Source organism: Cherax quadricarinatus, unplaced genomic scaffold, assembly GCF_038502225.1.
Source record: "Cherax quadricarinatus isolate ZL_2023a unplaced genomic scaffold, ASM3850222v1 Contig61, whole genome shotgun sequence".
Taxonomy (NCBI): domain Eukaryota; kingdom Metazoa; phylum Arthropoda; class Malacostraca; order Decapoda; family Parastacidae; genus Cherax; species Cherax quadricarinatus.
The window spans coordinates 179036-206356 of NW_027195087.1; the positions used below are offsets into that span (position 1 = coordinate 179036).

Sequence of the window (27321 nt, forward strand, 5' to 3'; positions counted from 1 at the left end):
TCTATCAAATGAGACCAAGAAATTGCAAATACAACTATACAAAAACATACGAAAAAACACTGCAGCAAAGTCGCTGTTTTAATCGAAAATTATGGTCTCAGTTTTTTCTCTCGTTATGCACTGTGTGCTGCAAGCTTTGTTTTATGTGGTGCACACATACCACATAGATGTATTCTCTCATATCTAGGGCCAGATTTACTGCTCACAGCTTATCAGTGAGCTGAGCTCATGACATAGATCTACGGTTTGGACCCTGAACGTAAAGCCGTAGATCTACGGCACGGACCCTGAAAGGGCTAATACCCACAGACCGGTTGAGGTTTGAACCACAAGTGTTTGCAATGTTGGTATATTAGAGATGTTGAGATCCATGTTGCATCTTGCAGGCCAGCCGTGCAGCAGAGATCATCCAGCGCAAGTTGAACCAGGCACTGGAGGACAACGGTATTACCCTGCCCCCACAGTTGCAGCAGTATAACCACATTGCTGCCACCCAGGTAACTTGTTATACAGCTCCCGGTCCTTGGATCGGGTCCTCTCTTGTAGTGTGTTAGAGTTCTTCTCCAGTAAACCATACATGTAGTGGGTCACCCTGGGGTCCCTGGAGTGGGTCACCCTGGGGTCCCTGGTTGTCACCTTGGGGGCCCTGGTGGTCATTCTGGGGACCCTGGTGGTCACCCTGCAGGCCCAGGTGATCACCCTGCAGGCCCAGGTGGTCACCCTGGGGGCCCTGGTGGTCACCCTGCAGACCCTGGTGGTTAGTTTTAAACGAGTGTAGGTTAGTGTGTACTGACCTATTTGTGGTTGCAGTGGTAGAGTCATAGCTGCTGGTCCTGCCTCTTCACTTGTCACTACTAGGTCTACTCTCCCTGCTCCATGAGCTATATCATACCTCTTCTTAAAGCTGTGTATGGTTCCTGCCTCCACTACATCACTCTTAAGATTGTTCCACATCCTGACTGAAGAAAATATTTCCTAACATCAATGTGACTCAACTATATCTTTAACATCCACTTATGTTGCTGTGTCCCCCTCCCCCTTGTTGCTGTGTCCCCCTCCCCCTTGTTGCTGTGTCCCCTTCCCCCTTGTTGCTGTGTCCCCCTCCCCCTTGTTGCTGTGTCCCCCTCCCCCTTGTTGCTGTGTCCCCCTCCCCCTTGTTGCTGTGTCCCCCTCCCCCTTGTTGCTGTGTCCCCCTTCCCCCTTGTTGCTGTGTCCCCTTCCCCTTGTTGCTGTGTCCCCCTCCCCCTTGTTGCTGTGTCCCCCTCCCCCTTGTTGCTGTGTCCCCTTGTTGCTGTGTCCCCCTCCCCCTTGTTGCTGTGTCCCCTTCCCCTTGTTGCTGTGTCCCCCGCCCCCTTGTTGCGGTGTCCCCCTCCCCCTTGTTGCTGTGTCCCCCTCCCCCTTGTTGCTGTGTCCCCCTCCCCCTTGTTGCTGTGTCCCCCCTGTGTCCCCCTTGTTGCTGTGTCCCCCTCCTTCTTGTTGCTGTGTCCCCCTCCCCCTTGTTGCTGTGTCCCCCTCCCCCTTGTTGCTGTGTCCCCCTCCCCCTTGTTGCTGTGTCCCCTTCCCCTTGTTGCTGTGTCCCCCTCCCCCTTGTTGCTGTGTCCCCTTCCCCTTGTTGCTGTGTCCCCCTCCCCCTTGTTGCTGTGTCCCCCTTCCCCTTGTTGCTGTGTCCCCCTCCCCCTTGTTGCTGTGTCCCCTTCCCCCTTGTTGCTGTGTCCCCCTTCCCCTTGTTGCTGTGTCCCCCTCCCCCTTGTTGCTGTGTCCCCCTCCCCCTTGTTGCTGTGTCCCCCTCCCCCTTGTTGCTGTGTCCCCCTCCCCCTTGTTGCTGTGTCCCCTGTGTCCCCCTTGTTGCTGTGTCCCCCTCCCCCTTGTTGCTGCGTCCCCTTCCCCTTGTTGCTGTGTCCCCCTCCCCCTTGTTGCTGTGTCCCCTTCCCCTTGTTGCTGTGTCCCCCTCCCCCGTGTTGCTGTGTCCCCGTCCCCCTTGTTGCTGTGTGCTGTGTCCCCTTCCCCTTGTTGCTGTGTCCCCCTCCCCCTTGTTGCTGTGTCCCCATCCCCTTGTTGCTGTGTTCCCCCTTGTTGCTGTGTCCCCCCTCTTCCCCTTGTTGCTGTGTCCCCCTCCCCCTTGTTGCTGTGTCCCCCTCCCCCTTGTTGCTGTGTCCCCCTCCCCCTTGTTGCTGTGTCCCCCTCCCCTTCCCCTTGTTGCTGTGTCCCCCTCCCCCTTGTTGCTGTGTCCCCTTCCCCTTGTTTCTGTGTCCCCCTCCCCCTTGTTGCTTTGTCCCCCTCCCCCTTGTTGCTGTGTCCCCTTCCCCTTGTTGCTGTGTCCCCCTCCCCCTTGTTGCTGTGTCCCCTTCCCCTTGTTGCTGTGTCCCCTTCCCCCTTGTTGCTGTGTCCCCGTCCCCCTTGTTGCTGTGTCCCCCTCCCCCTTGTTGCTGTGTGCCCCTCCCCCTTGTTGCTGGGTCCCCTTCCCCTTGTTGCTGTGTCCCCGTCCCCCTTGTTGCTGTGTCCCCCTCCCCCTTGTTGCTGTGTCCCCCTCCCCCTTGTTGCTGTGTCCCCCCCCCCCTTCCCCCTTGTTGCTGTGTCCCCCTCCCCCTTGTTGCTGTGTCCCCCTCCCCCTTGTTGCTGTGTCCCCCTCCCCTTGTTGCTTGTTGCTGTGTCCCCCCCCCCTTGTTGCTGTGTCCCCCTCCCCCTTGTTGCTGTGTCCCCCTCCCCCTTGTTGCTGTGTCCCCCTCCCCCTTGTTGCTGTGTCCCCCTCCCCCTTGTTGCTGTGTCCCCCTCCCCCTTGTTGCTGTGTCCCCCTCCCCCTTGTTGCTGTGTCCCCCTCCCCCTTGTTGCTGTGTCCCCCTCCCCCTTGTTGCTGTGTCCCCCTCCCCCTTGTTGCTGTGTCCCCCCCCCCTTGTTGCTGTGTCCCCCTCCCCCTTGTTGCTGTGTCCCCCTCCCCCTTGTTGCTGTGTCCCCCTCCCCCTTGTTGCTGTGTCCCCCTCCCCCCTTGTTGCTGTGTCCCCCTCCCCCTTGTTGCTGTGTCCCCCTCCCCCTTGTTGCTGTGTCCCCCTCCCCCTTGTTGCTGTGTCCCCCTCCCCCTTGTTGGTGTGTCCCCCTCCCCCATGGTGCTGGGTCCCCCTCCCCCTTGTTGCTGTGTCCCCCTCCCCCTTGTTGCTGTGTCCCCCTCCCCCTTGTTGCTGTGTCCCCCTCCCCCTTGTTGCTGTGTCCCCCTCCCCCTTGTTGCTGTGTCCCCCTCCCCCTTGTTGCTGTGTCCCCCTCCCCCTTGTTGCTGTGTCCCCCTCCCCCTTGTTGCTGTGTCCCCCTCCCCCTTGTTGCTGGGTCCCCATCCCCCTTGTTGCTGTGTCCCCCTCCCCCTTGTTGCTGTGTCCCCCTCCCCCTTGTTGCTGTGTCCCCCTCCCCCTTGTTGCTGTGTCCCCCTCCCCCTTGTTGCTGTGTCCCCCTCCCCCTTGTTGCTGTGTCCCCCTCCCCCTTGTTGCTGTGTCCCCCTCCCCCTTGTTGCTGTGTCCCCCTCCCCCTTGTTGCTGTGTCCCCCTCCCCCTTGTTGCTGTGTCCCCCCCCCTTGTTGCTGTGTCCCCCTCCCCCTTGTTGCTGTGTCCCCCTCCCCCTTGTTGCTGTGTCCCCCTCCCCCTTGTTGCTGTGTCCCCCTTGTTGCTGTGTCCCCCTCCCCCTTGTTGCTGTGTCCCCCTCCCCCTTGTTGCTGTGTCCCCCTCCCCCTTGTTGCTGTGTCCCCCCTCCCCCTTGTTGCTGTGTCCCCCTCCCCCTTGTTGCTGTGTCCCCCTCCCCCTTGTTGCTGTGTCCCCCTCCCCCTTGTTGCTGTGTCCCCCTCCCCCTTGTTGCTGTGTCCCCCTCCCCCTTGTTGCTGTGTCCCCCTCCCCCTTGTTGCTGTGTCCCCCTCCCCCTTGTTGCTGTGTCCCCCCCCCTTGTTGCTGTGTCCCCCTCCCCCTTGTTGCTGTGTCCCCCTCCCCCTTGTTGCTGTGTCCCCCCTCCCCCTTGTTGCTGTGTCCCCCTCCCCCTTGTTGCTGTGTCCCCCTCCCCCTTGTTGCTGTGTCCCCCTCCCCCTTGTTGCTGTGTCCCCCTCCCCCTTGTTGCTGTGTCCCCCTCCCCCTTGTTGCTGTGTCCCCCTCCCCCTTGTTGCTGTGTCCCCCTCCCCCTTGTTGCTGTGTCCCCCTCCCCCTTGTTGCTGTGTCCCCCTCCCCCTTGTTGCTGTGTCCCCCCCTCCCCCTTGTTGCTGTGTCCCCCTCCCCCTTGTTGCTGTGTCCCCCTCCCCCTTGTTGCTGTGTCCCCCTCCCCCTTGTTGCTGTGTCCCCCCCCCCTTGTTGCTGTGTCCCCCTCCCCCTTGTTGCTGTGTCCCCCTCCCCCTTGTTGCTGTGTCCCCCTCCCCCTTGTTGCTGTGTCCCCCTCCCCCTTGTTGCTGTGTCCCCCTCCCCCTTGTTGCTGTGTCCCCCTCCCCCTTGTTGCTGTGTCCCCCTTGTTGCCCCCTCCCCCTTGTTGCTGTGTCCCCCTCCCCCTTGTTGCTGTGTCCCCCTCCCCCTTGTTGCTGTGTCCCCCTCCCCCTTGTTGCTGTGTCCCCTTCCCCTTGTTGCTGTGTCCCCCTCCCCCTTGTTGCTGTGTCCCCCTCCCCCTTGTTGCTGTGTCCCCCTTGTTGCTGTGTCCCCCTCCCCCTTGTTGCTGTGTCCCCCTCCCCCTTGTTGCTGTGTCCCCCTCCCCCTTGTTGCTGTGTCCCCCTTGTTGCTGTGTTCCCCCTTGTTGCTGTGTCCCCCTCCCCCTTGTTGCTGTGTCCCCCTTGTTGCTGTGTCCCCCTCCCCCTTGTTGCTGTGTCCCCCTCCCCCTTGTTGCTGTGTCCCCCTCCCCCTTGTTGCTGTGTCCCCCTCCCCCTTGTTGCTGTGTCCCCCTCCCCCTTGTTGCTGTGTCCCCCTCCCCCTTGTTGCTGTGTCCCCCTCCCCCTTGTTGCTGTGTCCCCCTCCCCCTTGTTGCTGTGTCCCCCTCCCCCTTGTTGCTGTGTCCCCTTCCCCCTTGTTGCTGTGTCCCCCTCCCCTTGTTGCTGTGTCCCCCTCCCCCTTGTTGCTGTGTCCCCGTCCCCCTTGTTGCTGTGTTCCCTTCCCCCTTGTTGCTGTGTCCCCCTCCCCCTTGTTGCTGTGTCCCCCTCCCCCTTGTTGCTGTGTCCCCCTCCCCCTTGTTGCTGTGTCCCCCTCCCCCTTGTTGCTGTGTCCCCTTCCCCCTCCCCCTTGTTGCTGTGTCCCCCTCCCCCTTGTTGCTGTGTCCCCCTCCCCCTTGTTGCTGTGTCCCCCTCCCCCTTGTTGCTGTGTCCCCCTCCCCCTTGTTGCTGTGTCCCCCTCCCCCTTGTTGCTGTGTCCCCCTCCCCCTTGTTGCTGTGTCCCCCTCCCCCTTGTTGCTGTGTCCCCTTCCCCCTTGTTGCTGTGTCCCCCTTCCCCCTTGTTGCTGTGTCCCCCTTCCCCCTTGTTGCTGTGTCCCCCTCCCCCTTGTTGCTGTGTCCCCCTCCCCCTTGTTGCTGTGTCCCCCCTTCCCCCTTGTTGCTGTGTCCCCCTCCCCCTTGTTGCTGTGTCCCCCTCCCCCTTGTTGCTGTGTCCCCCTCCCCCTTGTTGCTGTGTCCCCTTCCCCCTTGTTGCTGTGTCCCCCTCCCCCTTGTTGCTGTGTCCCCTTCCCCCTTGTTGCTGTGTCCCCCTCCCCCTTGTTGCTGTGTCCCCCTCCCCCTTGTTGCTGTGTCCCCCTGTGTCCCCCCCCCTTGTTGCTGTGTCCCCCTCCCCCTTGTTGCTGTGTCCCCCTCCCCCTTGTTGCTGTGTCCCCCTCCCCCTTGTTGCTGTGTCCCCCTCCCCCTTGTTGCTGTGTCCCCCTCCCCCTTGTTGCTGTGTCCCCCTCCCCCTTGTTGCTGTGTTCCCTTCCCCCGTGTTGCTGTGTCCCCTTCCCCCTTGTTGCTGTGTTCCCTTCCCCCTTGTTGCTGTGTCCCCCTCCCCCTTGTTGCTGTGTTCCCTTCCCCCTTGTTGCTGTGTTCCCTTCCCCCTTGTTGCTGTGTCCCCTTCCCCCTTGTTGCTGTGTCCCCCTTCCCCCTTGTTGCTGTGTCCCCCCTGTGTCCCCCTTGTTGCTGTGTCCCCTTCCCCCTTGTTGCTGTGTCCCCTTCCCCCTTGTTGCTGTGTCCCCTTCCCCCTTGTTGCTGTGTCCCCTTCCCCCTTGTTGCTGTGTCCCCCTTCCCCTTGTTGCTGTGTCCCCTTCCCCTTTGTTGCTGTGTCCCCCTCCCCCTTGTTGCTGTGTCCCCTTCCCCCTTGTTGCTGTGTCCCCTTCCCCCTTGTTGCTGTGTCCCCTTCCCCCTTGTTGCTGTGTCCCCTTCCCCCTTGTTGCTGTGTCCCCCCTTCCCCCTTGTTGCTGTGTCCCCCTTCCCCTTGTTGCTGTGTCCCCATCCCCCTTGTTGCTGTGTCCCCTTCCCCCTTGTTGCTGCGTCCCCTCCCCCTTGTTGCTGTGTCCCCTCCCCCTTGTTGCTGTGTCCCCTCCCCCTTGTTGCTGTGTCCCCCTCCCCCTTGTTGCTGTGTCCCCCTCCCCCTTGTTGCTGTGTCCCCTTCCCCCTTGTTGCTGTGTCCCCCTTGTTGCCCCCTCCCCCTTGTTGCTGTGTCCCCTTCCCCATGTTGCTGTGTGCCCCTCCCCCTTGTTGCTGTGTCCCCCTCCCCCTTGTTGCTGTGTCCCCCTCCCCCTTGTTGCTGTGTCCCCCTTCCCCCTTGTTGCTGTGTCCCCTTCCCCCTTGTTGCTGTGTCCCCTTCCCCCTTGTTGCTGTGTCCCCTTCCCCCTTGTTGCTGTGTCCCCTTCCCCTTGTTGCTGTGTCCCCGTCCCCCTTGTTGCTGTGTCCCCCCCCTTGTTGCTGTGTCCCCTTCCCCCTTGTTGCTGTGTCCCCTTCCCCTTGTTGCTGTGTCCCCTTCCCCCTTGTTGCTGTGTCCCCTTCCCCCTTGTTGCTGTGTCCCCTTCCCCCTTGTTGCTGTGTCCCCTTCCCCTTGTTGCTGTGTCCCCTTCCCCTTGTTGCTGTGTCCCCTTTCCCCTTGTTGCTGTGTCCCCTTCCCCCTTGTTGCTGTGTCCCCTTCCCCCTTGTTGCTGTGTCCCCTTCCCCCTTGTCCCCTTCCCCTTGCTGCTGTGTCCCCTTCCCCCTTGTTGCTGTGTCCCCTTCCCCCTTGTTGCTGTGTCCCCTTCCCCTTGTTGCTTCCCCCCCCTTGTTGCTGTGTCCCCTTCCCCCTTGTTGCTGTGTTCCCTTCCCCGTGTTGCTGTGTTCCCCCTTGTTGCTGTGTCCCCTTCCCCTTGTTGCTGTGTCCCCTTCCCCTTGTTGCTGTGTCCCCTTCCCCGTGTTGCTGTGTCCCCTTCCCCGTGTTGCTGTGTCCCCTTCCCCCTTGTTGCTGTGTCCCCTTCCCCTTGTTGCTGTGTCCCCTTCCCCCTTGTTGCTGTGTCCCCTTCCCCCTTCCCCTTGTTGCTGTGTCCCCTTCCCCCTTCTTGCTGTGTCCCCTCCCCCTTGTTGCTGTGTCCCCCTCCCCCTTGTTGCTGTGTCCCCTTCCCCCTTGTTGCTGTGTCCCCTTCCCCTTGTTGCTGTGTCCCCTTCCCCCTTGTTGCTGTGTCCCCTTCCCCTTGTTGCTGTGTCCCCATCCCCCTTGTTGCTGTGTCCCCTTCCCCTTGTTGCTGTGTCCCCTTCCCCTTATTGCTGTGTCCCCTTCCCCCTTGTTGCTGTGTCCCCTTCCCCTTGTTGCTGTGTCCCCTTCCCCTTGTTGCTGTGTCCCCTTCCCCTTGTTGCTGTGTCCCCTTCCCCTTGTTGCTGTGTCCCCTTCCCCCTTGTTGCTGTGTCCCCTTCCCCTTGTTGCTGTGTCCCCTTCCCCCTTGTTGCTGTGTCCCCTTCCCCCTTGTTGCTGTGTCCCCTTCCCCTTGTTGCTGTGTCCCCTTCCCCCTTGTTGCTGTGTCCCCTTCCCCTTGTTGCTGTGTCCCCTTCCCCCTTGTTGCTGTGTCCCCGTCCCCCTTGTTGCTGTGTCCCCTTCCCCTTGTTGCTGTGTCCCCTTCCCCTTGTTGCTGTGTCCCCTTCCCCCTTGTTGCTGTGTCCCCTTCCCCCTTGTTGCTGTGTCCCCTTCCCCTTGTTGCTGTGTCCCCTTCCCCTTGTTGCTGTGTCCCCTTCCCCTTGTTGCTGTGTCCCCTTCCCCTTGTTGCTGTGTCCCCTTCCCCTTGTTGCTGTGTCCCCTTCCCCTTGTTGCTGTGTCCCCTTCCCCTTGTTGCTGTGTCCCCTTCCCCTTGTTGCTGTGTCCCCTTCCCCTTGTTGCTGTGTCCCCTTCCCCTTGTTGCTGTGTCCCCTTCCCCCTTGTTGCTGTGTCCCCTTCCCCTTGTTGCTGTGTCCCCTTCCCCTTGTTGCTGTGTCCCCTTCCCCTTGTTGCTGTGTCCCCTTCCCCTTGTTGCTGTGTCCCCTTCCCCTTGTTGCTGTGTCCCCTTCCCCTTGTTGCTGTGTCCCCTTCCCCTTGTTGCTGTGTCCCCTTCCCCTTGTTGCTGTGTCCCCTTCCCCTTGTTGCTGTGTCCCCTTCCCCCTTGTTGCTGTGTCCCCTTCCCCTTGTTGCTGTGTCCCCTTCCCCTTGTTGCTGTGTCCCCTTCCCCTTGTTGCTGTGTCCCCTTCCCCTTGTTGCTGTGTCCCCTTCCCCCTTGTTGCTGTGTCCCCTTCCCCTTGTTGCTGTGTCCCCTTCCCCTTGTTGCTGTGTCCCCTTCCCCCTTGTTGCTGTGTCCCCTTCCCCTTGTTGCTGTGTCCCCTTCCCCTTGTTGCTGTGTCCCCTTCCCCCTTGTTGCTGTGTCCCCTTCCCCTTGTTGCTGTGTCCCCTTCCCCTTGTTGCTGTGTCCCCTTCCCCCTTGTTGCTGTGTCCCCTTCCCCCTTGTTCCTGTGTCCCCTTCCCCTTGTTGCTGTGTCCCCTTCCCCTTGTTGCTGTGTCCCCTTCCCCTTATTGCTGTGTCCCCTTCCCCTTGTTGCTGTGTCCCCTTCCCCCGTGTTGGTGTGTCCCCTTCCCCCTTGTTGCTGTGTCCCCTTCCCCCTTGTTGCTGTGTCCCCTTCCCCTTGTTGCTGTGTCCCCTTCCCCCTTGTTGCTGTGTCCCCTTCCCCTTGTTGCTGTGTCCCCTTCCCCTTGTTGCTGTGTCCCCTTCCCCTTGTTGCTGTGTCCCCTTCCCCTTGTTGCTGTGTCCCCTTCCCCCTTGTTGCTGTGTCCCCTTCCCCTTGTTGCTGTGTCCCCTTCCCCTTGTTGCTGTGTCCCTTTCCCCTTGTTGCTGTGTCCCCTTCCCCTTGTTGCTGTGTCCCCTTCCCCTTGTTGCTGTGTCCCCTTCCCCTTGTTGCTGTGTCCCCTTCCCCCTTGTTGCTGTGTCCCCTTCCCCTTATTGCTGTGTCCCCTTCCCCTTGTTGCTGTGTCCCCTTCCCCTTGTTGCTGTGTCCCCTTCCCCTTGTTGCTGTGTCCCCTTCCCCTTGTTGCTGTGTCCCCTTCCCCTTGTTGCTGTGTCCCCTTCCCCTTGTTGCTGTGTCCCCTTCCCCTTGTTGCTGTGTCCCCTTCCCCTTGTTGCTGTGTCCCCTTCCCCTTGTTGCTGTGTCCCCTTCCCCTTGTTGCTGTGTCCCCTTCCCCTTGTTGCTGTGTCCCCTTCCCCTTGTTGCTGTGTCCCCTTCCCCTTGTTGCTGTGTCCCCTTCCCCTTGTTGCTGTGTCCCCTTCCCCTTGTTGCTGTGTCCCCTTCCCCTTGTTGCTGTGTCCCCTTCCCCTTGTTGCTGTGTCCCCTTCCCCTTGTTGCTGTGTCCCCTTCCCCTTGTTGCTGTGTCCCCTTCCCCTTGTTGCTGTGTCCCCTTCCCCTTGTTGCTGTGTCCCCTTCCCCTTGTTGCTGTGTCCCCTTCCCCCTTGTTGCTGTGTCCCTTTCCCCTTGTTGCTGTGTCCCCTTCCCCTTGTTGCTGTGTCCCCTTCCCCCTTGTTGCTGTGTCCCCTTCCCCTTGTTGCTGTGTCCCCTTCCCCTTGTTGCTGTGTCCCCTTCCCCTTGTTGCTGTGTCCCCTTCCCCTGGGTGCTGTGACCCCTTCCCCTTGTTGCTGTGTCCCCTTCCCCTTGTTGCTGTGTCCCCTTCCCCTTGTTGCTGTGTCCCCTTCCCCTTGTTGCTGTGTCCCCTTCCCCTTGTTGCTGTGTCCCCTTCCCCCTTGTTGCTGTGTCCCCTTCCCCTTGTTGCTGTGTCCCCTTCCCCTTGTTGCTGTGTCCCCTTCCCCTTGTTGCTGTGTCCCCTTCCCCGTGTTGCTGGGTCCCCGTCCCCCTGTTGCTGTGTCCCCTTCCCCTTGTTGCTGTGTCCCCTTCCCCTTGTTGCTGTGTCCCCTTCCCCTTGTTGCTGTGTCCCCTTCCCCTTGTTGCTGTGTCCCCTTCCCCTTGTTGCTGTGTCCCCTTCCCCTTGTTGCTGTGTCCCCTTCCCCTTGTTGCTGTGTCCCCTTCCCCTTGTTGCTGTGTCCCCTTCCCCTTGTTGCTGTGTCCCCTTCCCCTTGTTGCTGTGTCCCCTTCCCCCTTGTTGCTGTGTCCCCTTCCCCTTGTTGCTGTGTCCCCTTCCCCCTTGTTGCTGTGTCCCCTTCCCCTTGTTGCTGTGTCCCCTTCCCCTTGTTGCTGTGTCCCCTTCCCCTTGTTGCTGTGTCCCCTTCCCCCTTGTTGCTGTGTCCCCTTCCCCTTGTTGCTGTGTCCCCTTCCCCTTGTTGCTGTGTCCCCTTCCCCTTGTTGCTGTGTCCCCTTCCCCCCCCTTGTTGCTGTGTCCCCTTCCCCTTGTTGCTGTGTCCCCTTCCCCTTGTTGCTGTGTCCCCTTCCCCTTGTTGCTGTGTCCCCTTCCCCTTGTTGCTGTGTCCCCTTCCCCTTGTTGCTGTGTCCCCTTCCCCTTGTTGCTGTGTCCCCTTCCCCTTGTTGCTGTGTCCCCTTCCCCTTGTTGCTGTGTCCCCTTCCCCTTGTTGCTGTGTCCCCTTCCCCTTGTTGCTGTGTCCCCTTCCCCTTGTTGCTGTGTCCCCTTCCCCTTGTTGCTGTGTCCCCTTCCCCTTGTTGCTGTGTCCCCTTCCCCTTGTTGCTGTGTCCCCTTCCCCTTGTTGCTGTGTCCCCTTCCCCTTGTTGCTGTGTCCCCTTCCCCTTGTTGCTGTGTCCCCTTCCCCTTGTTGCTGTGTCCCCTTCCCCTTGTTGCTGTGTCCCCTTCCCCTTGTTGCTGTGTCCCCTTCCCCTTGTTGCTGTGTCCCCTTCCCCTTGTTGCTGTGTCCCCTTCCCCCTTGTTGCTGTGTCCCCTTCCCCTTGTTGCTGTGTCCCCTTCCCCTTGTTGCTGTTTCCCCTTCCCCTTGTTGCTGTGTCCCCCTGTGTCCCCTTCCCCTTGTTGCTGTGTCCCCTTCCCCCTTGTTGCTGTGTCCCCTTCCCCTTGTTGCTGTGTCCCCTTCCCCTTGTTGCTGTGTCCCCTTCCCCTTATTGCTGTGTCCCCTTCCCCTTGTTGCTGTGTCCCCTGTGTTTCCCCTTGTTGCTGTGTCCCCTTTCCCCTTGTTGCTGTGTCCCCTTTCCCCTTGTTGCTGTGTCCCCTTCCCCTTGTTGCTGTGTCCCCTTCCCCTTGTTGCTGTGTCCCCTTTCCCCTTGTTGCTGTGTCCCCTTTCCCCTTGTTGCTGTGTCCCCTTCCCCTTGTTGCTGTGTCCCCTTTCCCCTTGTTGCTGTGTCCCCTTTCCCCGTGTTGCTGTGTCCCCTTCCCCTTGTTGCTGTGTCCCCTTCCCCCTTGTTGCTGTGTCCCCTTCCCCTTGTTGCTGTGTCCCCTTCCCCCTGTTGCTGTGTCCCCTTCCCCTTGTTGCTGTGTCCCCTTTCCCTTGTTGCTTTGTCCCCATTCCCCTTGTTGCTGTGTCCCCGTCCCCCTTGTTGCGGGGTCCCCTGCCCCTTGTTGCTGTGTCCCCTTCCCCTTGTTGCTGTGTCCCCTTCCCCTTGTTGCTGTGTCCCCTTCCCCTTGTTGCTGTGTCCCCTTCCCCTTGTTGCTGTGTCCCCTTCCCCCTTGTTGCTGTGTCCCCTTCCCCTTGTTGATGTGTCCCCTTCCCCCGTGTTGCTGTGTCCCCTTCCCCCTTGTTGCTGTGTCCCCTTCCCCTTGTTGCTGTGTCCCCTTCCCCCTTGTTGCTGTGTCCCCTTCCCCCTTGTTGCTGTGTCCCCTTCCCCCTTGTTGCTGTGTCCCCTTCCCCTTGTTGCTGTGTCCCCTTCCCCCTTGTTGCTGTGTCCCCTTCCCCTTGTTGCTGTGTCCCCTTCCCCCTTGTTGCTGTGTCCCCTTCCCCTTGTTGCTGTGTCCCCTTCCCCTTATTGCTGTGTCCCCTTCCCCTTGTTGCTGTGTCCCCTTCCCCCTTGTTGCTGTGTCCCCTTCCCCTTGTTGCTGTGTCCCCTTCCCCCTTGTTGCTGTGTCCCCTTCCCCTTGTTGCTGTGTCCCCTTCCCCCTTGTTGCTGTGTCCCCTTCCCCCTTGTTGCTGTGTCCCCTTCCCCTTGTTGCTGTGTCCCCTTCCCCCTTGTTGCTGTGTCCCCTTCCCCTTGTTGCTGTGTCCCCTTTCCCCTTGTTGCTGTGTCCCCTTCCCCCTTGTTGCTGTGTCCCCTTCCCCTTGTTGCTGTGTCCCCTTCCCCCTTGTTGCTGTGTCCCCTTCCCCTTGTTGCTGTGTCCCCTTCCCCCTTGTTGCTGTGTCCCCTTCCCCTTGTTGCTGTGTCCCCTTCCCCCTTGTTGCTGTGTCCCCTTCCCCCTTGTTGCTGTGTCCCCTTCCCCTTGTTGCTGTGTCCCCTTCCCCTTGTTGCTGTGTCCCCTTCCCCCTTGTTGCTGTGTCTCCTTCCCCTTGTTGCTGTGTCCCCTTTCTTCTTGTTGCTGTGTCCCCTTCCCCCTTGTTGCTGTGTCCCCTTCCCCTTGTTGCTGTGTCCCCTTCCCCCTTGTTGCTGTGTCCCCTTCCCCTTGTTGCTGTGTCCCCTTCCCCCTTGTTGCTGTGTCCCCTTCCCCTTGTTGCTGTGTCCCCTTCCCCCTTGTTGCTGTGTCCCCTTCCCCCTTGTTGCTGTGTCCCCTTCCCCTTGTTGCTGTGCCCCCTTCCCCCTTGTTGCTGTGTCCCCTTCCCCTTGTTGCTGTGTCCCCTTCCCCCTTGTTGCTGTGTCCCCTTCCCCCTTGTTGCTGTGTCCCCTTCCCCCTTGTTGCTGTGTCCCCTTCCCCCTTGTTGCTGTGTCCCCTTCCCCCTTGTTGCTGTGTCCCCTTCCCCCTTGTTGCTGTGTCCCCTTCCCCTTGTTGCTGTGTCCCCTTCCCCCTTGTTGCTGTGTCCCCTTCCCCTTGTTGCTGTGTCCCCTTCCCCCTTGTTGCTGTGTCCCCTTCCCCCTTGTTGCTGTGTCCCCTTCCCCTTGTTGCTGTGTCCCCTTCCCCCTTGTTGGTGGGTCCCCTTCCCCTTGTTGCTGTGTCCCCTTCCCCCTTGTTGCTGTGTCCCCCTCCCCTTGTTGTTGTGTCCCCTTCCCCCTTGTTGCTGTGTCCAATTCCCCTTGTTGCTGTATCCCCCTCCCCCTTGTTGCTGTGTCCCCTTTCTCCTTGTTGCTGTGTCCCCTTTCTCCTTGTTGCTGTGTCCTTTTCCCCCTTGTTACTGTGTCCCCTTCCCCCCTGTTGCTGTGACCCCCTCCCCCTTGTTGCTGTGTCCCCCTCCCCCTTGTTGCTGTGCCCCCTTCCCCCTTGTTGCTGTATCCCCTTCCCCCTTGTTGCTGTGTCCCCCTCCCCCTTGTTGCTGTGTCCCCTTCCCCCTTGTTTGTGTGTCCCCCTCCCCCTTGTTGCTGTGTTCCCTTCCCCCTTGTTGCTGTGTCCCCCTCCCCCTTGTTGCTGTGTCCCCCTCCCCCTTGTTGCTGTGTCACCTTCCCCTTGTTGCTGTGTCCCCCTCCCCCTTGTTGCTGTGTCCCCTTCCCCCTCGTTGCTGTGTCCCCTTCCCTTTGTTGCTGTGTCCCCTTCCCCCTTGTTGCTGTGTCCCCCTCCCCCTTGTTGCTGTATCCCCTTCCCCCTTGTTGGTGTGTCCCCCTCCTCCTTGTTGCTGTGTCCCCTTCCCCCTTGTTGCTGTGTCCCTTCCCCCTTGTTGCTGTGTCCCCTTCCCCCTTGTTGCTGTGTCCCCCTCCCCCTTGTTGCTGTGTTCCCTTCCCCCTTGTTGCTGTGTCCCCTTCCCCCTTGTTGCTGTGTCCCCCTCCCCCTTGTTGCTGTCCCCCTCCCCTTGTTGCTGTGTCCCCTTCCCCTTGTTGCTGTGTCCCCTTCCCCCTTGTTGCTGTGTCCCCTTCCTCCTTGTTGCTGTGTCCCCCTCCCCTTGTTGCTGTGTCCCCCTCCCCATTGTTGCTGTGTCCCCTTCCCCCTTGTTGCTGTGTCCCCTTCCCCCTTGTTGCTGTGTCCCCTTCCCCTTGTTGCTGTGTCCCCCTCCCCCTTGTTGCTGTGTCCCCCTCGTTGTTGCTGTGTCCCCCTCCCCCTTGTTGCTGTGTCCCCCTCCCCCTTGTTGCTGTGTCCCCCTCCCCCTTGTTGCTGTGTCCCCCTCCCCCTTGTTGCTGTGTCCCCCTCCCCCTTGTTGCTGTGTCCCCCTCCCCCTTGTTGCTGTGTCCCCTTCCCCTTTGTTACTGTGTCCCCTTCCCCCTTGTTGCTGTATCCCCTTCCCCCTTGTTGCTGTGTCCCCTTCCTCCTTGTTGCTGTGTCCCCCTCCCCTTGTTGCTGTGTCCCCCTCCCCCTTGTTGCTGTGTCCCCTTCCCCCTTGTTGCTGTGTCCCCTTCCCCCTTGTTGCTGTGTCCCCTTCCCCCTGGTTGCTGTGTCCCCTTCCCCCTTGTTTCTGTGTCCCCTTCCCCCTTGTTGCTGTGTCCCCTTCCCCCTTGTTGCTGTGTCCCCCTCCCCCTTGTTGCTGTCTCCCCCTCCCCCTTGTTGCTGTGTCCCCCTCCCCATTGTTGCTGTGTCCCCTTCCCCTTGTTGCTGTGTCCCCCTCCCCCTTGTTGCTGTGTCCCCTTCCCCCTTGTTGCTGTGTCCCCCCGTGTTGCTGTGTCCCATTCCCTTTGTTGCTGTGTCCCCTTCCCCCTTGTTGCTGTGTCCCCTTCCCCTTGTTGCTGTGTCCCCCTCCCCCTTGTTGCTGTGTCCCCTTCCCCCTTGTTGCTGTGTCCCCCCTTGTTGCTGTGTCCCATTCCCTTTGTTGCTGTGTCCCCTTCCCCCTTGTTGCTGTGTCCCCCTCCTGCTTGTTGCTGTGTCCCCCTCCTTCTTGTTGCTGTGTCCCCTTCCCCCTTGTTGCTGTGTCCCCTTCCCCCTTGTTGCTGTGTCCCCTTCCTCCTTGTTGCTGTGTTCCCATCCCCCTTGTTGCTGTGTCCCCCTCCCCCTTGTTGCTGTGTCCCCTTCCCCCTTGTTGCTGTGTCCCCTTCCCCCTTATTGCTGTGTCCCCTTCCCCCTTGTTGCTGTGTCCCCTTCCCCCTTGTTGCTGTGTCCCCCTCCCCCTTGTTGCTGTGTCCCCCTCCCCCTTGTTGCTGTGTCCCCCTCCCCTTGTTGCTGTGTCCTCCCTTGTTGCTGTGTCCCCCCTGGTTGCTGTGTCCTCCCTTGTTGCTGTGTCCTCCCTTGTTGCTGTGTCCTCCCTTGTTGCTGTGTCTCCCCTTGTTGCTGTGTCCTCCCTTGTTGCTGTGTCCTCCCTTGTTGCTGTGTCCTCCCTTGTTGCTGTGTCCTCCCTTGTTGCTGTGTCTCCCCTTGTTGCTGTGTCCTCCCTTGTTGCTGTGTCCCCCCTGGTTGCTGTGTCCTCCCTTGTTGCTGTGTCCTCCCTTGTTGCTGTGTCTCCCCTTGTTGCTGTGTCCTCCCTTGTTGCTGTGTCCTCCCTTGTTGCTGTGTCCTCCCTTGTTGCTGTGTCCTCTCTTGTTGCTGTGTCCCCCCTTGTTGCTGTGTCCTCCCTTGTTGCTGTGTCCTCCCTTGTTGCTGTGTCCTCCCTTGTTGCTGTGTCCTCCCTTGTTGCTGTGTCCTCCCTTGTTGCTGTGTCTCCCCTTGTTGCTGTGTCCTCCCTTGTTGCTGTGTCTCCCCTTGTTGCTGTGTCCTCCCTTGTTGCTGTGTCCTCCCTTGTTGCTGTGTCCTCCCTTGTTGCTGTGTCCTCCCTTGTTGCTGTGTCCTCCCTTGTTGCTGTGTCCTCCCTTGTTGCTGTGTCCTCCCTTGTTGCTGTGTCCTCCCTTGTTGCTGTGTCCCCCCTTGTTGCTGTGTCCTCCCTTGTTGCTGTGTTCCCTCTTGTTGCTGTGTCCTCCCTTGTTGCTGTGTCCCTCTTGTTGCTGTGTCCTCCCTTGTTGCTGTGTCCCACCTTGTTGCTGTGTCTCCCCTTGTTGCTGTGTCCCCCCTTGTTGCTGTGTCCTCCCTTGTTGCTGTGTCCTCCCTTGTTGCTGTGTCCTCCCTTGTTGCTGTGTCTCCCCTTTTTGCTGTGTCCTCCCTTGTTGCTGTGTCCTCCCTTGTTGCTGTGTCCTCCCTTGTTGCTGTGTCCTCCCTTGTTGTCCCCCCCCTTGTTGCTGTGTCCTCCCTTGTTGCTGTGTTCCCTCTTGTTGCTGTGTCCCCCCTTGTTGCTGTGTCCCCCTTGTTGCTGTGTCCCCCCTTGTTGCTGTGTCTCCCCTTGTTGCTGTGTCTCCCCTTGTTGCTGTGTCCTCCCTTGTTGCTGTGTCCTCCCTTGTTGCTGTGTCCTCCCTTGTTGCTGTGTCCTCCCTTGTTGCTGTGTCCTCCCTTGTTGCTGTGTCCTCCCTTGTTGCTGTGTCCTCCCTTGTTGCTGTGTCCTCCCTTGTTGCTGTGTCCTCCCTTGTTGCTGTGTCCTCCCTTGTTGTGTCCCCCCTTGTTGCTGTGTCCTCCCTTGTTGCTGTGTCCCCCCTTGTTGCTGTGTCCCCCCTTGTTGCTGTGTGCCCCCTTGTTGCTGTGTCTTCCCTTGTTGCTGTGTCCTCCCTTGTTGCTGTGTCCTCCCTTGTTGCTGTGTCCTCCCTTGTTGCTGTGTCCTCCCTTGTTGCTGTTGTGTCCCATCCCTGAAACATCCTGTCCCTATCCACCTTGTCAGTACCTCTCATTATTTTAAGTCCCTCCTGTACCCCCTGACAACACTGTCCTCTAGTGTTGTCAGGTTGAGTTCCCTTAACCTCTCCTCATAGGACATTTGCCATAGTTCCCGGACTAGTCTTGTTGCAAACCTTTGCACTTTGTAGAATTTCTTGATGTGCTTGACCAGGTGTGTGTGTGTGTGTGTGTGTGTACTCACCTAGTTGAGGTTGCGGGGGTCGAGTCCGAGCTCCTGGCCCCGCCTCTTAACTGATCGCTACTAGGTCACTCTCCCTGAGCCGTGAGCTTTATCATACCTCTGCTTAAAGCTATGTATGGATCCTGCCTCCACTACATCGCTTCCCAAACTATTCCACTTACTGACTACTCTGTGGCTGAAGAAATACTTCCTAACATCCCTGTGATTCATCTGTGTCTTCAGCTTCCAACTGTGTCCCCTTGTTACTGTGTCCAATCTCTGGAACATCCTGTCTTTGTCCACCTTGTCAATTCCTCTCAGTATTTTGTATGTCGTTATCATGTCCCCCCTATCTCTCCTGTCCTCCAGTGTCGTCAGGTTGATTTCCCTTAACCTCTCCTCGTAGGACATACCTCTTAGCTCTGGGACTAGTCTTGTTGCAAACCTTTGCACTTTCTCTAGTTTCTTCACGTGCTTGGCTAGGTGTGGGTTCCAAACTGGTGCCGCATACTCCAATATGGGCCTAACATACACGGTGTACAGGGTCCTGAATGATTCCTTATTAAGATGTCGGAATGCTGTTCTGAGGTTTGCTAGGCGCCCATATGCTGCAGCAGTTATTTGGTTGATGTGCGCTTCAGGAGATGTGCCTGGTGTTATACTCACCCCAAGATCTTTTTCCTTGAGTGAGGTTTGTAGTCTCTGACCCCCTAGACTGTACTCCGTCTGCGGCCTTCTTTGCCCTTCCCCAATCTTCATGACTTTGCACTTGGTGGGATTGAACTCCAGGAGCCAATTGCTGGACCAGGTCTGCAGCCTGTCCAGATCCCTTTGTAGTTCTGCCTGGTCTTCAATCGAGTGAATTCTTCTCATCAACTTCACGTCATCTGCAAACAGGGACACCTCAGAGTCTATTCCTTCCGTCATGTCGTTCACAAATACCAGAAACAGCACTGGTCCTAGGACTGACCCCTGCGGGACCCCGCTGGTCACAGGTGCCCACTCTGACACCTCGCCACGTACCATGACTCGCTGCTGTCTTCCTGACAAGTATTCCCTGATCCATTGTAGTGCCTTCCCTGTTATCCCTGCTTGGTCCTCCAGTTTTTGCACCAATCTCTTGTGTGGAACTGTGTCAAACGCCTTCTTGCAGTCCAAGAAAATGCAATCCACCCACCCCTCTCTCTCTTGTCTTACTGCTGTCACCATGTCATAGAACTCCAGTAGGTTTGTGACACAGGATTTCCCGTCCCTGAAACCATGTTGGCTGCTGTTGATGAGATCATTCCTTTCTAGGTGTTCCACCACTCTTCTCCTGATAATCTTCTCCATGATTTTGCATACTATACATGTCAGTGACACTGGTCTGTAGTTTAATGCTTCATGTCTGTCTCCTTTTTTAAAGATTGGGACTACATTTGCTGTCTTCCATGCCTCAGGCAATCTCCCTGTTTCGATAGATGTATTGAATATTGTTGTTAGGGGTACACATAGCGCCTCTGCTCCCTCTCTCAATACCCATGGGGAGATGTTATCTGGCCCCATTGCCTTTGAGGTATCTAGCTCACTCAGAAGCCTCTTCACTTCTTCCTCGGTTGTGTGCACTGTGTCCAGCACTTGGTGGTGTGCCCCACCTCTCCGTCTTTCTGGAGTCCCTTCTGTCTCCTCTGTGAACACTTCTTTGAATCTCTTGTTGAGTTCTTCACATACTTCACGGTCATTTCTTGTTGTCTCTCCTCCTTCCTTCCTTAGCTTGATTACCTGGTCCTTGACTGTTGTTTTCCTCCTGATGTGGCTGTACAACAGTTTCAGGTCAGATTTGGCTTTCGCTGCTATGTCATTTTCATATTGTCTTTGGGCCTCCCTTCTTATCTGTGCATATTCGTTTCTGACTCTACGACTGTTCTCCTTATTCTCCTGGGTCCTTTGCCTTCTATATTTCTTCCATTCCCTAGCACACTTGGTTTTTGCCTCCCTGCACCTTTGGGTAAACCATGGGCTCATCCTGGCTTTTTCATTAATCCTGTTACCCTTGGGTACAAACCTCTCCTCAGCCTCCTTGCATTTTGTTGCTACATATTCCATCATCTCATTAACTGGCTTCCCTGCCAGTTCTCTGTCCCACTGAACCCCGTTCAGGTAGTTCCTCATTCCTGTGTAGTCCCCTTTCTTGTAGTTTGGCTTCATTCGTCCTGGCCTTCCTGCTTCTCCCTCCACTTGTAGCTCTACTGTGTATTCGAAGCTTAAAACCACATGGTCACTGGCCCCAAGGGGTCTTTCATATGTGATTTCATATGTGTGTGTGTGTGTGTGTGCGTGTGTGTGTGTATATACTCACCTAATTGTACTCGCCTAATTTTTGGTTGCAGGGGTTGTGTCGTAGCTCGTGGCCCCGCCTCTTCACTGGTCGCTATTAGGTCCACACACTACCTGCTCCATGAGCTTTATCATACCTTGTGTGTGTGTGTGTGTGCACATTTTATGACTACATCACTGACTGATGTACATGGTAGTGTGTGTACTTCACAATCCCCACAGTAAAACACCAAATTGCAACTAATAGCCAAAAAACGCACACAGGTGGATGGTGCAAATGATGAGCCAATCTGCGCGACGACAACAACCCGCACAACTACCAGACCCCCCTATGCCAGAGGAACGACCAGTGGCGCCACATCGTCATCTTCACAAACTACCGTCACTGCTGACAGAACTACCATGGACGCCATCATCTACCAGAGGTTAAAGGACACCCAGGTCAGTGCATTTGATCTCTGCTTTGTTTATGCTGGTGTTTGAGGTTAACCCGTTCAATGTCGGTCTCGTTGTATAACACCATCAGCTCAGCTCACTCGGATAAGCTGTGAGTGGCAAATTTGGGCCTAGATATGAGAGAATATATCTGTGGTAAGTGTGCACCATATAAAAATCGTGCAGCACACACTGCATAATGTGGAAAAGGTGTGTTCGTGTTTTTGGTTTAAAACAGCGATTTTGTTGTGTATTGTCATATGGTTTTATGGTTGTATTCTGGGTTTCTTGGTCTTATTTGATAGAATGGAAGATATATTACAGAAATAGAGATGATTTTGATGGGTTTCAAGACCGAAAATAACTCGAAATTGAACTCAGAGTAGCGGAAATGTTCAATTTTTGCCAATGTTCAAGAGTTGATGAATGTCCGATGTATCCAGCTGGTTTAATGTGCATTTGAGAATGCACTATCATTATGTATGTATATAATTAATGCAGTAGTCTGTATAACAGTAAATCTGTGTGAAAAATTCAAAATGGAAAGCAAGTGTAATACAAGAGAGGCCTAGGGAGGCCTGGAGATGTGACTAATGAACAGAGAAAATGTTATTTTAGTGCCAGGAATGTCGACATTGTTTATGTTGGGTCCTACTTTGAAGTTTGTGTGAATTTGGCCAAATTAACGATTTCTAATCACATTATTGGGTAGTTGAAATGGAGAAACGGGTAGTTTCTTATACTCAGTTGACAGAATAGAAGGAGTACTAGCAAAATAGATATGAGTTTGGTCGACTGGAACACTGGAATTGGCCAAAATGTTGATCAAAGCGGGCGACATCGCCGATGCGTAAATATCACCGAGAGCGCTAACTTTGCGAGAGCTTAATTCCCTAAGTTTTCTATCCAATTTCGTACTTTTGGTTTCATTACCTTTACTAAAACTTTATCATTTGGTAAGACGGAATATTTATTTTATTTAATTTTTTTGACCTCGAGAGTAAGTTTGAGATCAGGGGTTGCGACCCTGAGAGTAAGTTTGAGATCAGGGGTTGTGACCCTGAGTGTAAGTTTGAGATCAGGGGTTGTGACCCTGAGTGTAAGTTTGAGATCAGGGGTTGTGACCCTGAGTGTAAGTTTGAGATCAGGGGTTGCGACCCTGAGTGTAAGTTTGAGATCAGGGGTTGTGACCCTGAGTGTAAGTTTGAGATCAGGGGTTGTGACCCTGAGTGTAAGTTTGAGATCAGGGGTTGTGACCCTGAGTGTAAGTTTGAGATCAGGGGTTGTGACCCTGAGTGTAAGTTTGAGATCAGGGGTTGCGACCCTGAGAGTAAGTTTGAGATCAGGGGTTGCGACCCTGAGTGTAAGTTTGAGATCAGGGGTTGTGACCCTGAGTGTAAGTTTGAGATCAGGGGTTGTGACCCTGAGTGTAAGTTTGAGATCAGGGGTTGTGACCCTGAGTGTAAGTTTGAGATCAGGGGTTGCGACCCTGAGTGTAAGTTTGAGATCAGGGGTTGTGACCCTGAGTGTAAGTTTGAGATCAGGGGTTGCGACCCTGAGTGTAAGTTTGAGATCAGGGGTTGTGACCCTGAGTGTAAGTTTGAGATCAGGGGTTGTGACCCTGAGTGTAAGTTTGAGATCAGGGGTTGCGACCCTGAGTGTAAGTTTGAGATCAGGGGTTGCGACCCTGAGTGTAAGTTTGAGATCAGGGGTTGTGACCCTGAGTGTAAGTTTGAGATCAGGGGTTGTGACCCTGAGTGTAAGTTTGAGATCAGGGGTTGCGACCCTGAGTGTAAGTTTGAGATCAGGGGTTGTGACCCTGAGTGTAAGTTTGAGATCAGGGGTTGTGACCCTGAGAGTAAGTTTGAGATCAGGGGTTGTGACCCTGAGTGTAAGTTTGAGATCAGGGGTTGTGACCCTGAGAGTAAGTTTGAGATCAGGGGTTGTGACCCTGAGTGTAAGTTTGAGATCAGGGGTTGTGACCCTGAGTGTAAGTTTGAGATCAGGGGTTGTGACCCTGAGAGTAAGTTTGAGATCAGGGGTTGTGACCCTGAGTGTAAGTTTGAGATCAGGGGTTGTGACCCTGAGAGTAAGTTTGAGATCAGGGGTTGTGACCCTGAGTGTAAGTTTGAGATCAGGGGTTGCGACCCTGAGAGTAAGTTTGAGATCAGGGGTTGCGACCCTGAGAGTAAGTTTGAGATCAGGGGTTGCGACCCGGAGTGTAAGTTTGAGATCAGGGGTTGCGACCCTGAGAGTAAGTTTGAGATCAGGGGTTGCGACCCTGAGAGTAAGTTTGAGATCAGGGGTTGCGACCCTGAGAGTAAGTTTGAGATCAGGGGTTGCGACCCTGAGAGTAAGTTTGAGATCAGGGGTTGCGACCCTGAGTGTAAGTTTGAGATCAGGGGTTGCGACCCTGAGAGTAAGTTTGAGATCAGGGGTTGCGACCCTGAGAGTAAGTTTGAGATCAGGGGTTGCGACCCTGAGAGTAAGTTTGAGATCAGGGGTTGTGACCCTGAGAGTAAGTTTGAGATCAGGGGTTGTGACCCTGAGAGTAAGTCTGAGATCAGGGGTTGCGACCCTGAGAGTAAGTTTGAGATCAGGGGTTGTGACCCTGAGAGTAAGTTTGAGATCAGGGGTTGCGACCCGGAGTGTAAGTTTGAGATCAGGGGTTGCGACCCTGAGAGTAAGTTTGAGATCAGGGGTTGCGACCCTGAGAGTAAGTTTGAGATCAGGGGTTGCGACCCTGAGAGTAAGTTTGAGATCAGGGGTCGCGACCCTGAGAGTAAGTTTGAGATCAGGGGTTGCGACCCTGAGAGTAAGTTTGAGATCGGGGGTCGCAGTCCTGAGAGTAAGTTTGAGATCGGGGGTCGCAGTCCTGAGAGTAAGTTTGAGATCAGGGGTCGTGACCCTGAGAGTAAGTTTGGGATCAGGGGTCGTGACCCTGAGAGTAAGTTTGAGATCAGGGGTCATGGCCTTGAGAGTAAGTTTGAGATCGGGGGTCACGACCTTGAGAATAACTTTGAGATTGGGGGGCGCGGCCCTGAGAGTAAGTTTGAGATCAGGGGTCGTGACCCTGAGAGTAAGTTTGGGATCAGGGGTCATGACCCTAAGAGTAAGTTTGAGATCATTGGTCGTGACCCTGAGAGTAAGTTTGGGATCAGGGGTCACGACCCTAAGAGTAAGTTTGAGATCAGGGGTCGCGACCTTGAGAGTAAGTTTGGGATCAGGGGTCACGACCCTGAGAGTAAGTTTGGGATCAGGGGTCACAACCCTGAGAGTAAGTTTGGGATCAGGGGTCGCGACCTTGAGAGTAAGTTTGGGATCAGGGGTCGCGACCTTGAAAGTAAGTTTGGGATCAGGGGTCGCGACCTTGAAAGGGTTAATTTTAACATCAGGAAAAGCATTTCCTCTTAATTTAACCTGACGTTGAAAAAACTTTATTTTGTTCTGAAAACTGATCGGGCAAGTATACTTCCGTAACTTTGTTCCTTCCCTGAAGTGCCAGATTTAAATATTACAAGTGTTGCATTACAGCTCTGAAGAACATCGTACCCATTGTTGATCTTCTAGTTGTGGGTATTTCTTTCTCTTTCATAACATCAGTGATTGGTTCAGAAAGAACAACTAACTTGTGGAAGATTGAAACGGTAAATCTTCACCTTACAAGCACATTGTAAACATGGATTGTGTATAATACAGCGTCTCCTCGCTTAACGATGGAGTTGCATTCCTAAGACCACGTTTACCTGGAGAGGGTTTTGGAGGTCAGTGCTCCCACAGCTTGGTCTGAGACCAGGCCTTGTGATGTATCAGGGGCTGAGAAACCAGGCTGTTACTGCTAGTCGCATGCAAACTGACGTACGAACCACAGCCCGGTTGTTCAGGTACTGACTTTAAGTCAGTACCTGAACATTAATCATAGAATTGATGAAGGAAAAAAGGTGAGTGGTGCGTTGAGGTATATATGGAGTCAAAAAACGTTATCTATGGAGGCAAAGAAGGGAATGTATGAAAGTATAGTGGTACCAACACTCTTATATGGGTGTGAAGCTTGGGTTGTAAATGCAGCAGCGAGGAGGCGGTTGGAGGCAGTGGAGATGTCCTGTCTAAGGGCAATGTATGGTGTAAATATTATGCAGAGAATTCGGAGTGTGGAAATTAGGAGAAGGTGTGGAGTTAATAAAAGTACAGTGGACCCCCGCATAACGATCACCTCCAAATGCGACCAATTATGTAAGTGTATTTATGTAAGTGCGTTTGTACGTGTATGTTTGGGGGTCTGAAATGGACTAATCTACTTCACAATATTCCTTATGGGAACAAATTCGGTCAGTACTGGCACCTGAACATACTTCTGGAATGAAAAAATATCGTTAACCAGGGGTCCACTGTATTAGTCAGAGGGCTGAAGAGGGGTTCTTCAGGTGGTTTGGTCATTTAGAGAGAATGGATCAAAGTAGAATGACATGGAGAGCGTATAAATCTGTAGGGGAAGGAACGCGGGGTAGGAGTCGTCCTCGAAAAGGTTGGAAGGAAGGGATAAGGAAGGTTTTGTGGGCGAGGGTCTTGGACTTCCAGCAGGGGTGCATGAGCGTGTTCGATAGGAGTGAATGGAGACAAATGGTATTTGGGACCTGACGATCTGTTGGAGTGTGAGCAGGGTAATATTTAGTGAAGGGATTCAGGGAAACCAGTTATTTTTACATAGCCGGACTTGAGTCCTGGAAATGGGAAGTACAATGCCTGCACTCTAAAGGAGGGGTTCGGGATATTAGCGGTTTGGAGGGATATGTTGTGTATCTTATACGTATATGCTTCTAAACTGTTGTGTTCTGAGCACCTCTGCAAAAACAGTGATTATGTGCGAGTGTGGTGAAAGTGTTGAATGATGATGAAAGTATTTTCTTTTTGGGGATTTTCTTTCTTTTTGGGTCACCCTGCCTCGGTGGGTCACCCTGCCTCGGTGGGTCACCCTGCCTCGGTGGGTCACCCTGCCTCGGTGGGTCACCCTGCCTCGGTGGGTCACCCTGCCTCGGTGGGTCACCCTGCCTCGGTGGGTCACCCTGCCTCGGTGGGTCACCCTGCCTCGGTGGGTCACCCTGCCTCGGTGGGTCACCCTGCCTCGGTGGGTCACCCTGACTCGGTGGGTCACCCTGCCTCGGTGGGTCACCCTGCCTTGGTGGGTCACCCTGCCTCCGTGGGTCACCCTGCCTCCGTGGGTCACCCTGCCTCCGTGGGTCACCCTGCCTCCGTGGGTCACCCTGCCTCGTTTGGTCACCCTACCTCGGTGGGTCACCCTGCCTCGCTGGGTCACCGTGCCTCGGTGGATCACCCTGCCTCGGTGGGTCACCTGCCTCGGTGGGTCACCCTGCCTCGGTGGGTCACCCTGCCACGGTGGGTCACCCTGCCTCGGTGGGTCACCTTGCCTCGGTGGATCACCCTGCCTCGGTGGGTCACCTTGCCTCGGTGGGTCACCCTGCCTCGGTGGGTCACCCTGCCTCGGTGGGTCACCCTGCCACGGTGGGTCACCCTGCCTCGGTGGGTCACCCTGCCTCGGTGGGTCACCCTGCCTCGGTGGGTCACCCTGCCTCGGTGGGTCACCCTGCCACGGTGGGTCACCCTGCCACGGTGGGTCACCCTGCCACGGTGGGTCACCCTGCCTCGGTGGGTCACCCTGCCTCGGTGGGTCACCCTGCCTCGGTGGGTCACCCTGCCTCGGTGGGTCACCCTGCCACGGTGGGTCACCCTGCCACGGTGGGTCACCCTGCCACGGTGGGTCACCCTGCCACGGTGGGTCACCCTGCCACGGTGGGTCACCCTGCCACGGTGGGTCACCCTGCCACGGTGGGTCACCCTGCCTCGGTGGGTCACCCTGCCTCGGTGTGTCACCCTGCCTCGGTGTGTCACCCTGCCACGGTGGGTCACCCTGCCATGGTGGGTCACCCTGCCATGGTGGGTCACCCTGCCTCGGTGGGTCACCCTGCCTCGGTGGGTCACCCTGCCTCGGTGGGTCACCCTGCCTCGGTGGGTCACCCTGCCTCGGTGGGTCACCCTGCCTCGGTGGGTCACCCTGCCATGGTGGGTCACCCTGCCTCGGTGGGTCACCCTGCCATGGTGGGTCACCCTGCCACGGTGGGAGACGGCCGACTTGTTAAAAAAAATAAAATAATGTTATACACAATTCAAGACGTCCCCAATATGTTTGTAAATTGAAGACTTCCTTGTATAGTCTCAGGAGCTGGAGTTCAACCCACCATTGCCTTATAGCCTAGTTAGCTTCCTCCTGTTAACCATCTACAGTGTTGCTAAAGTTGTTGATGAAAAATGAAGTCAGTTTGTATTCCTGGACACATCATGCACAGGTTGACGGAGCGTACGGCACCGGAGACAGCTCGTCGGAGATCTCTGACGATGACGACGATGATGACGATGAGAAGGATGACGACGACGACAAGAAGTCCCTGGATAACGAGGAGGACGAAGATGATGGCGACGGCCCGGAGGAGGTAACAACCATTACTAACGACCATAATGACACATTATGATGTTTTTATTACTAACGACCATAATGACACATTATGATGTTTTTATTACTAACGACCATAATGACACATTATGATGTTTTTATTACTAACGACCATAATGACACATTATGATGTTTTTATTACTAACGACCATAATGACACGTTATGATGTTTTTATTACTAACGACCATAATGACACATTATGATGGTTTTATTACTAACGACCATAATGACACGTTATGATGGTTTTATTACTAACGACCATAATGACACGTTATGATGTTTTTATTACTAACGACCATAATGACACGTTATGATGTTTTTATTACTAACGACCATAATGACACGTTATGATGTTTTTATTACTAACGACCATAATGACACGTTATAATGTTTTTATTACTAACGACCATAATGACACGTTATGATGTTTTTATTACTAACGACCATAATGACACGTTATGATGTTTTTATTACTAACGACCATAATGACACATGATGGTTTTATTACTAACGACCATAATGACACGTTATGATGTTTTTATTACTAACGACCATAATGACACATGATGTTTTTATTACTAACGACCATAATGACACGTTATGTTTTTATTACTAACGACCATAATGACACATTATGATGTTTTTATTACTAACGACCATAATGACACATGATGTTTTTATTACTAACGACCATAATGACACATGATGTTTTTATTACTAACGACCATAATGACACGTTATGATGGTTTTATTACTAACGACCATAATGACACGTTATGATGTTTTTATTACTAACGACCATAATGACACATTATGATGTTTTTATTACTAACGACCATAATGACACGTTATG

The 27321-nt window shown here is 55.6% G+C and overlaps 1 protein-coding gene across 1 annotated transcript in view; it reads left to right on the forward strand.

Moving 5' to 3' along the window:
- The window catches only part of LOC128701002 (transcription initiation factor IIA subunit 1), a 75392-nt gene that overhangs the window by 29380 nt on the left and 18691 nt on the right, over positions 1-27321 (forward strand). The window contains exons 4-6 of the mRNA XM_070079967.1: positions 387-497; positions 19771-19947; positions 26304-26447. Coding sequence (XP_069936068.1) covers positions 387-497; positions 19771-19947; positions 26304-26447 — 432 coding nt within the window. The remainder of the gene's footprint in view (positions 1-386; positions 498-19770; positions 19948-26303; positions 26448-27321) is intronic.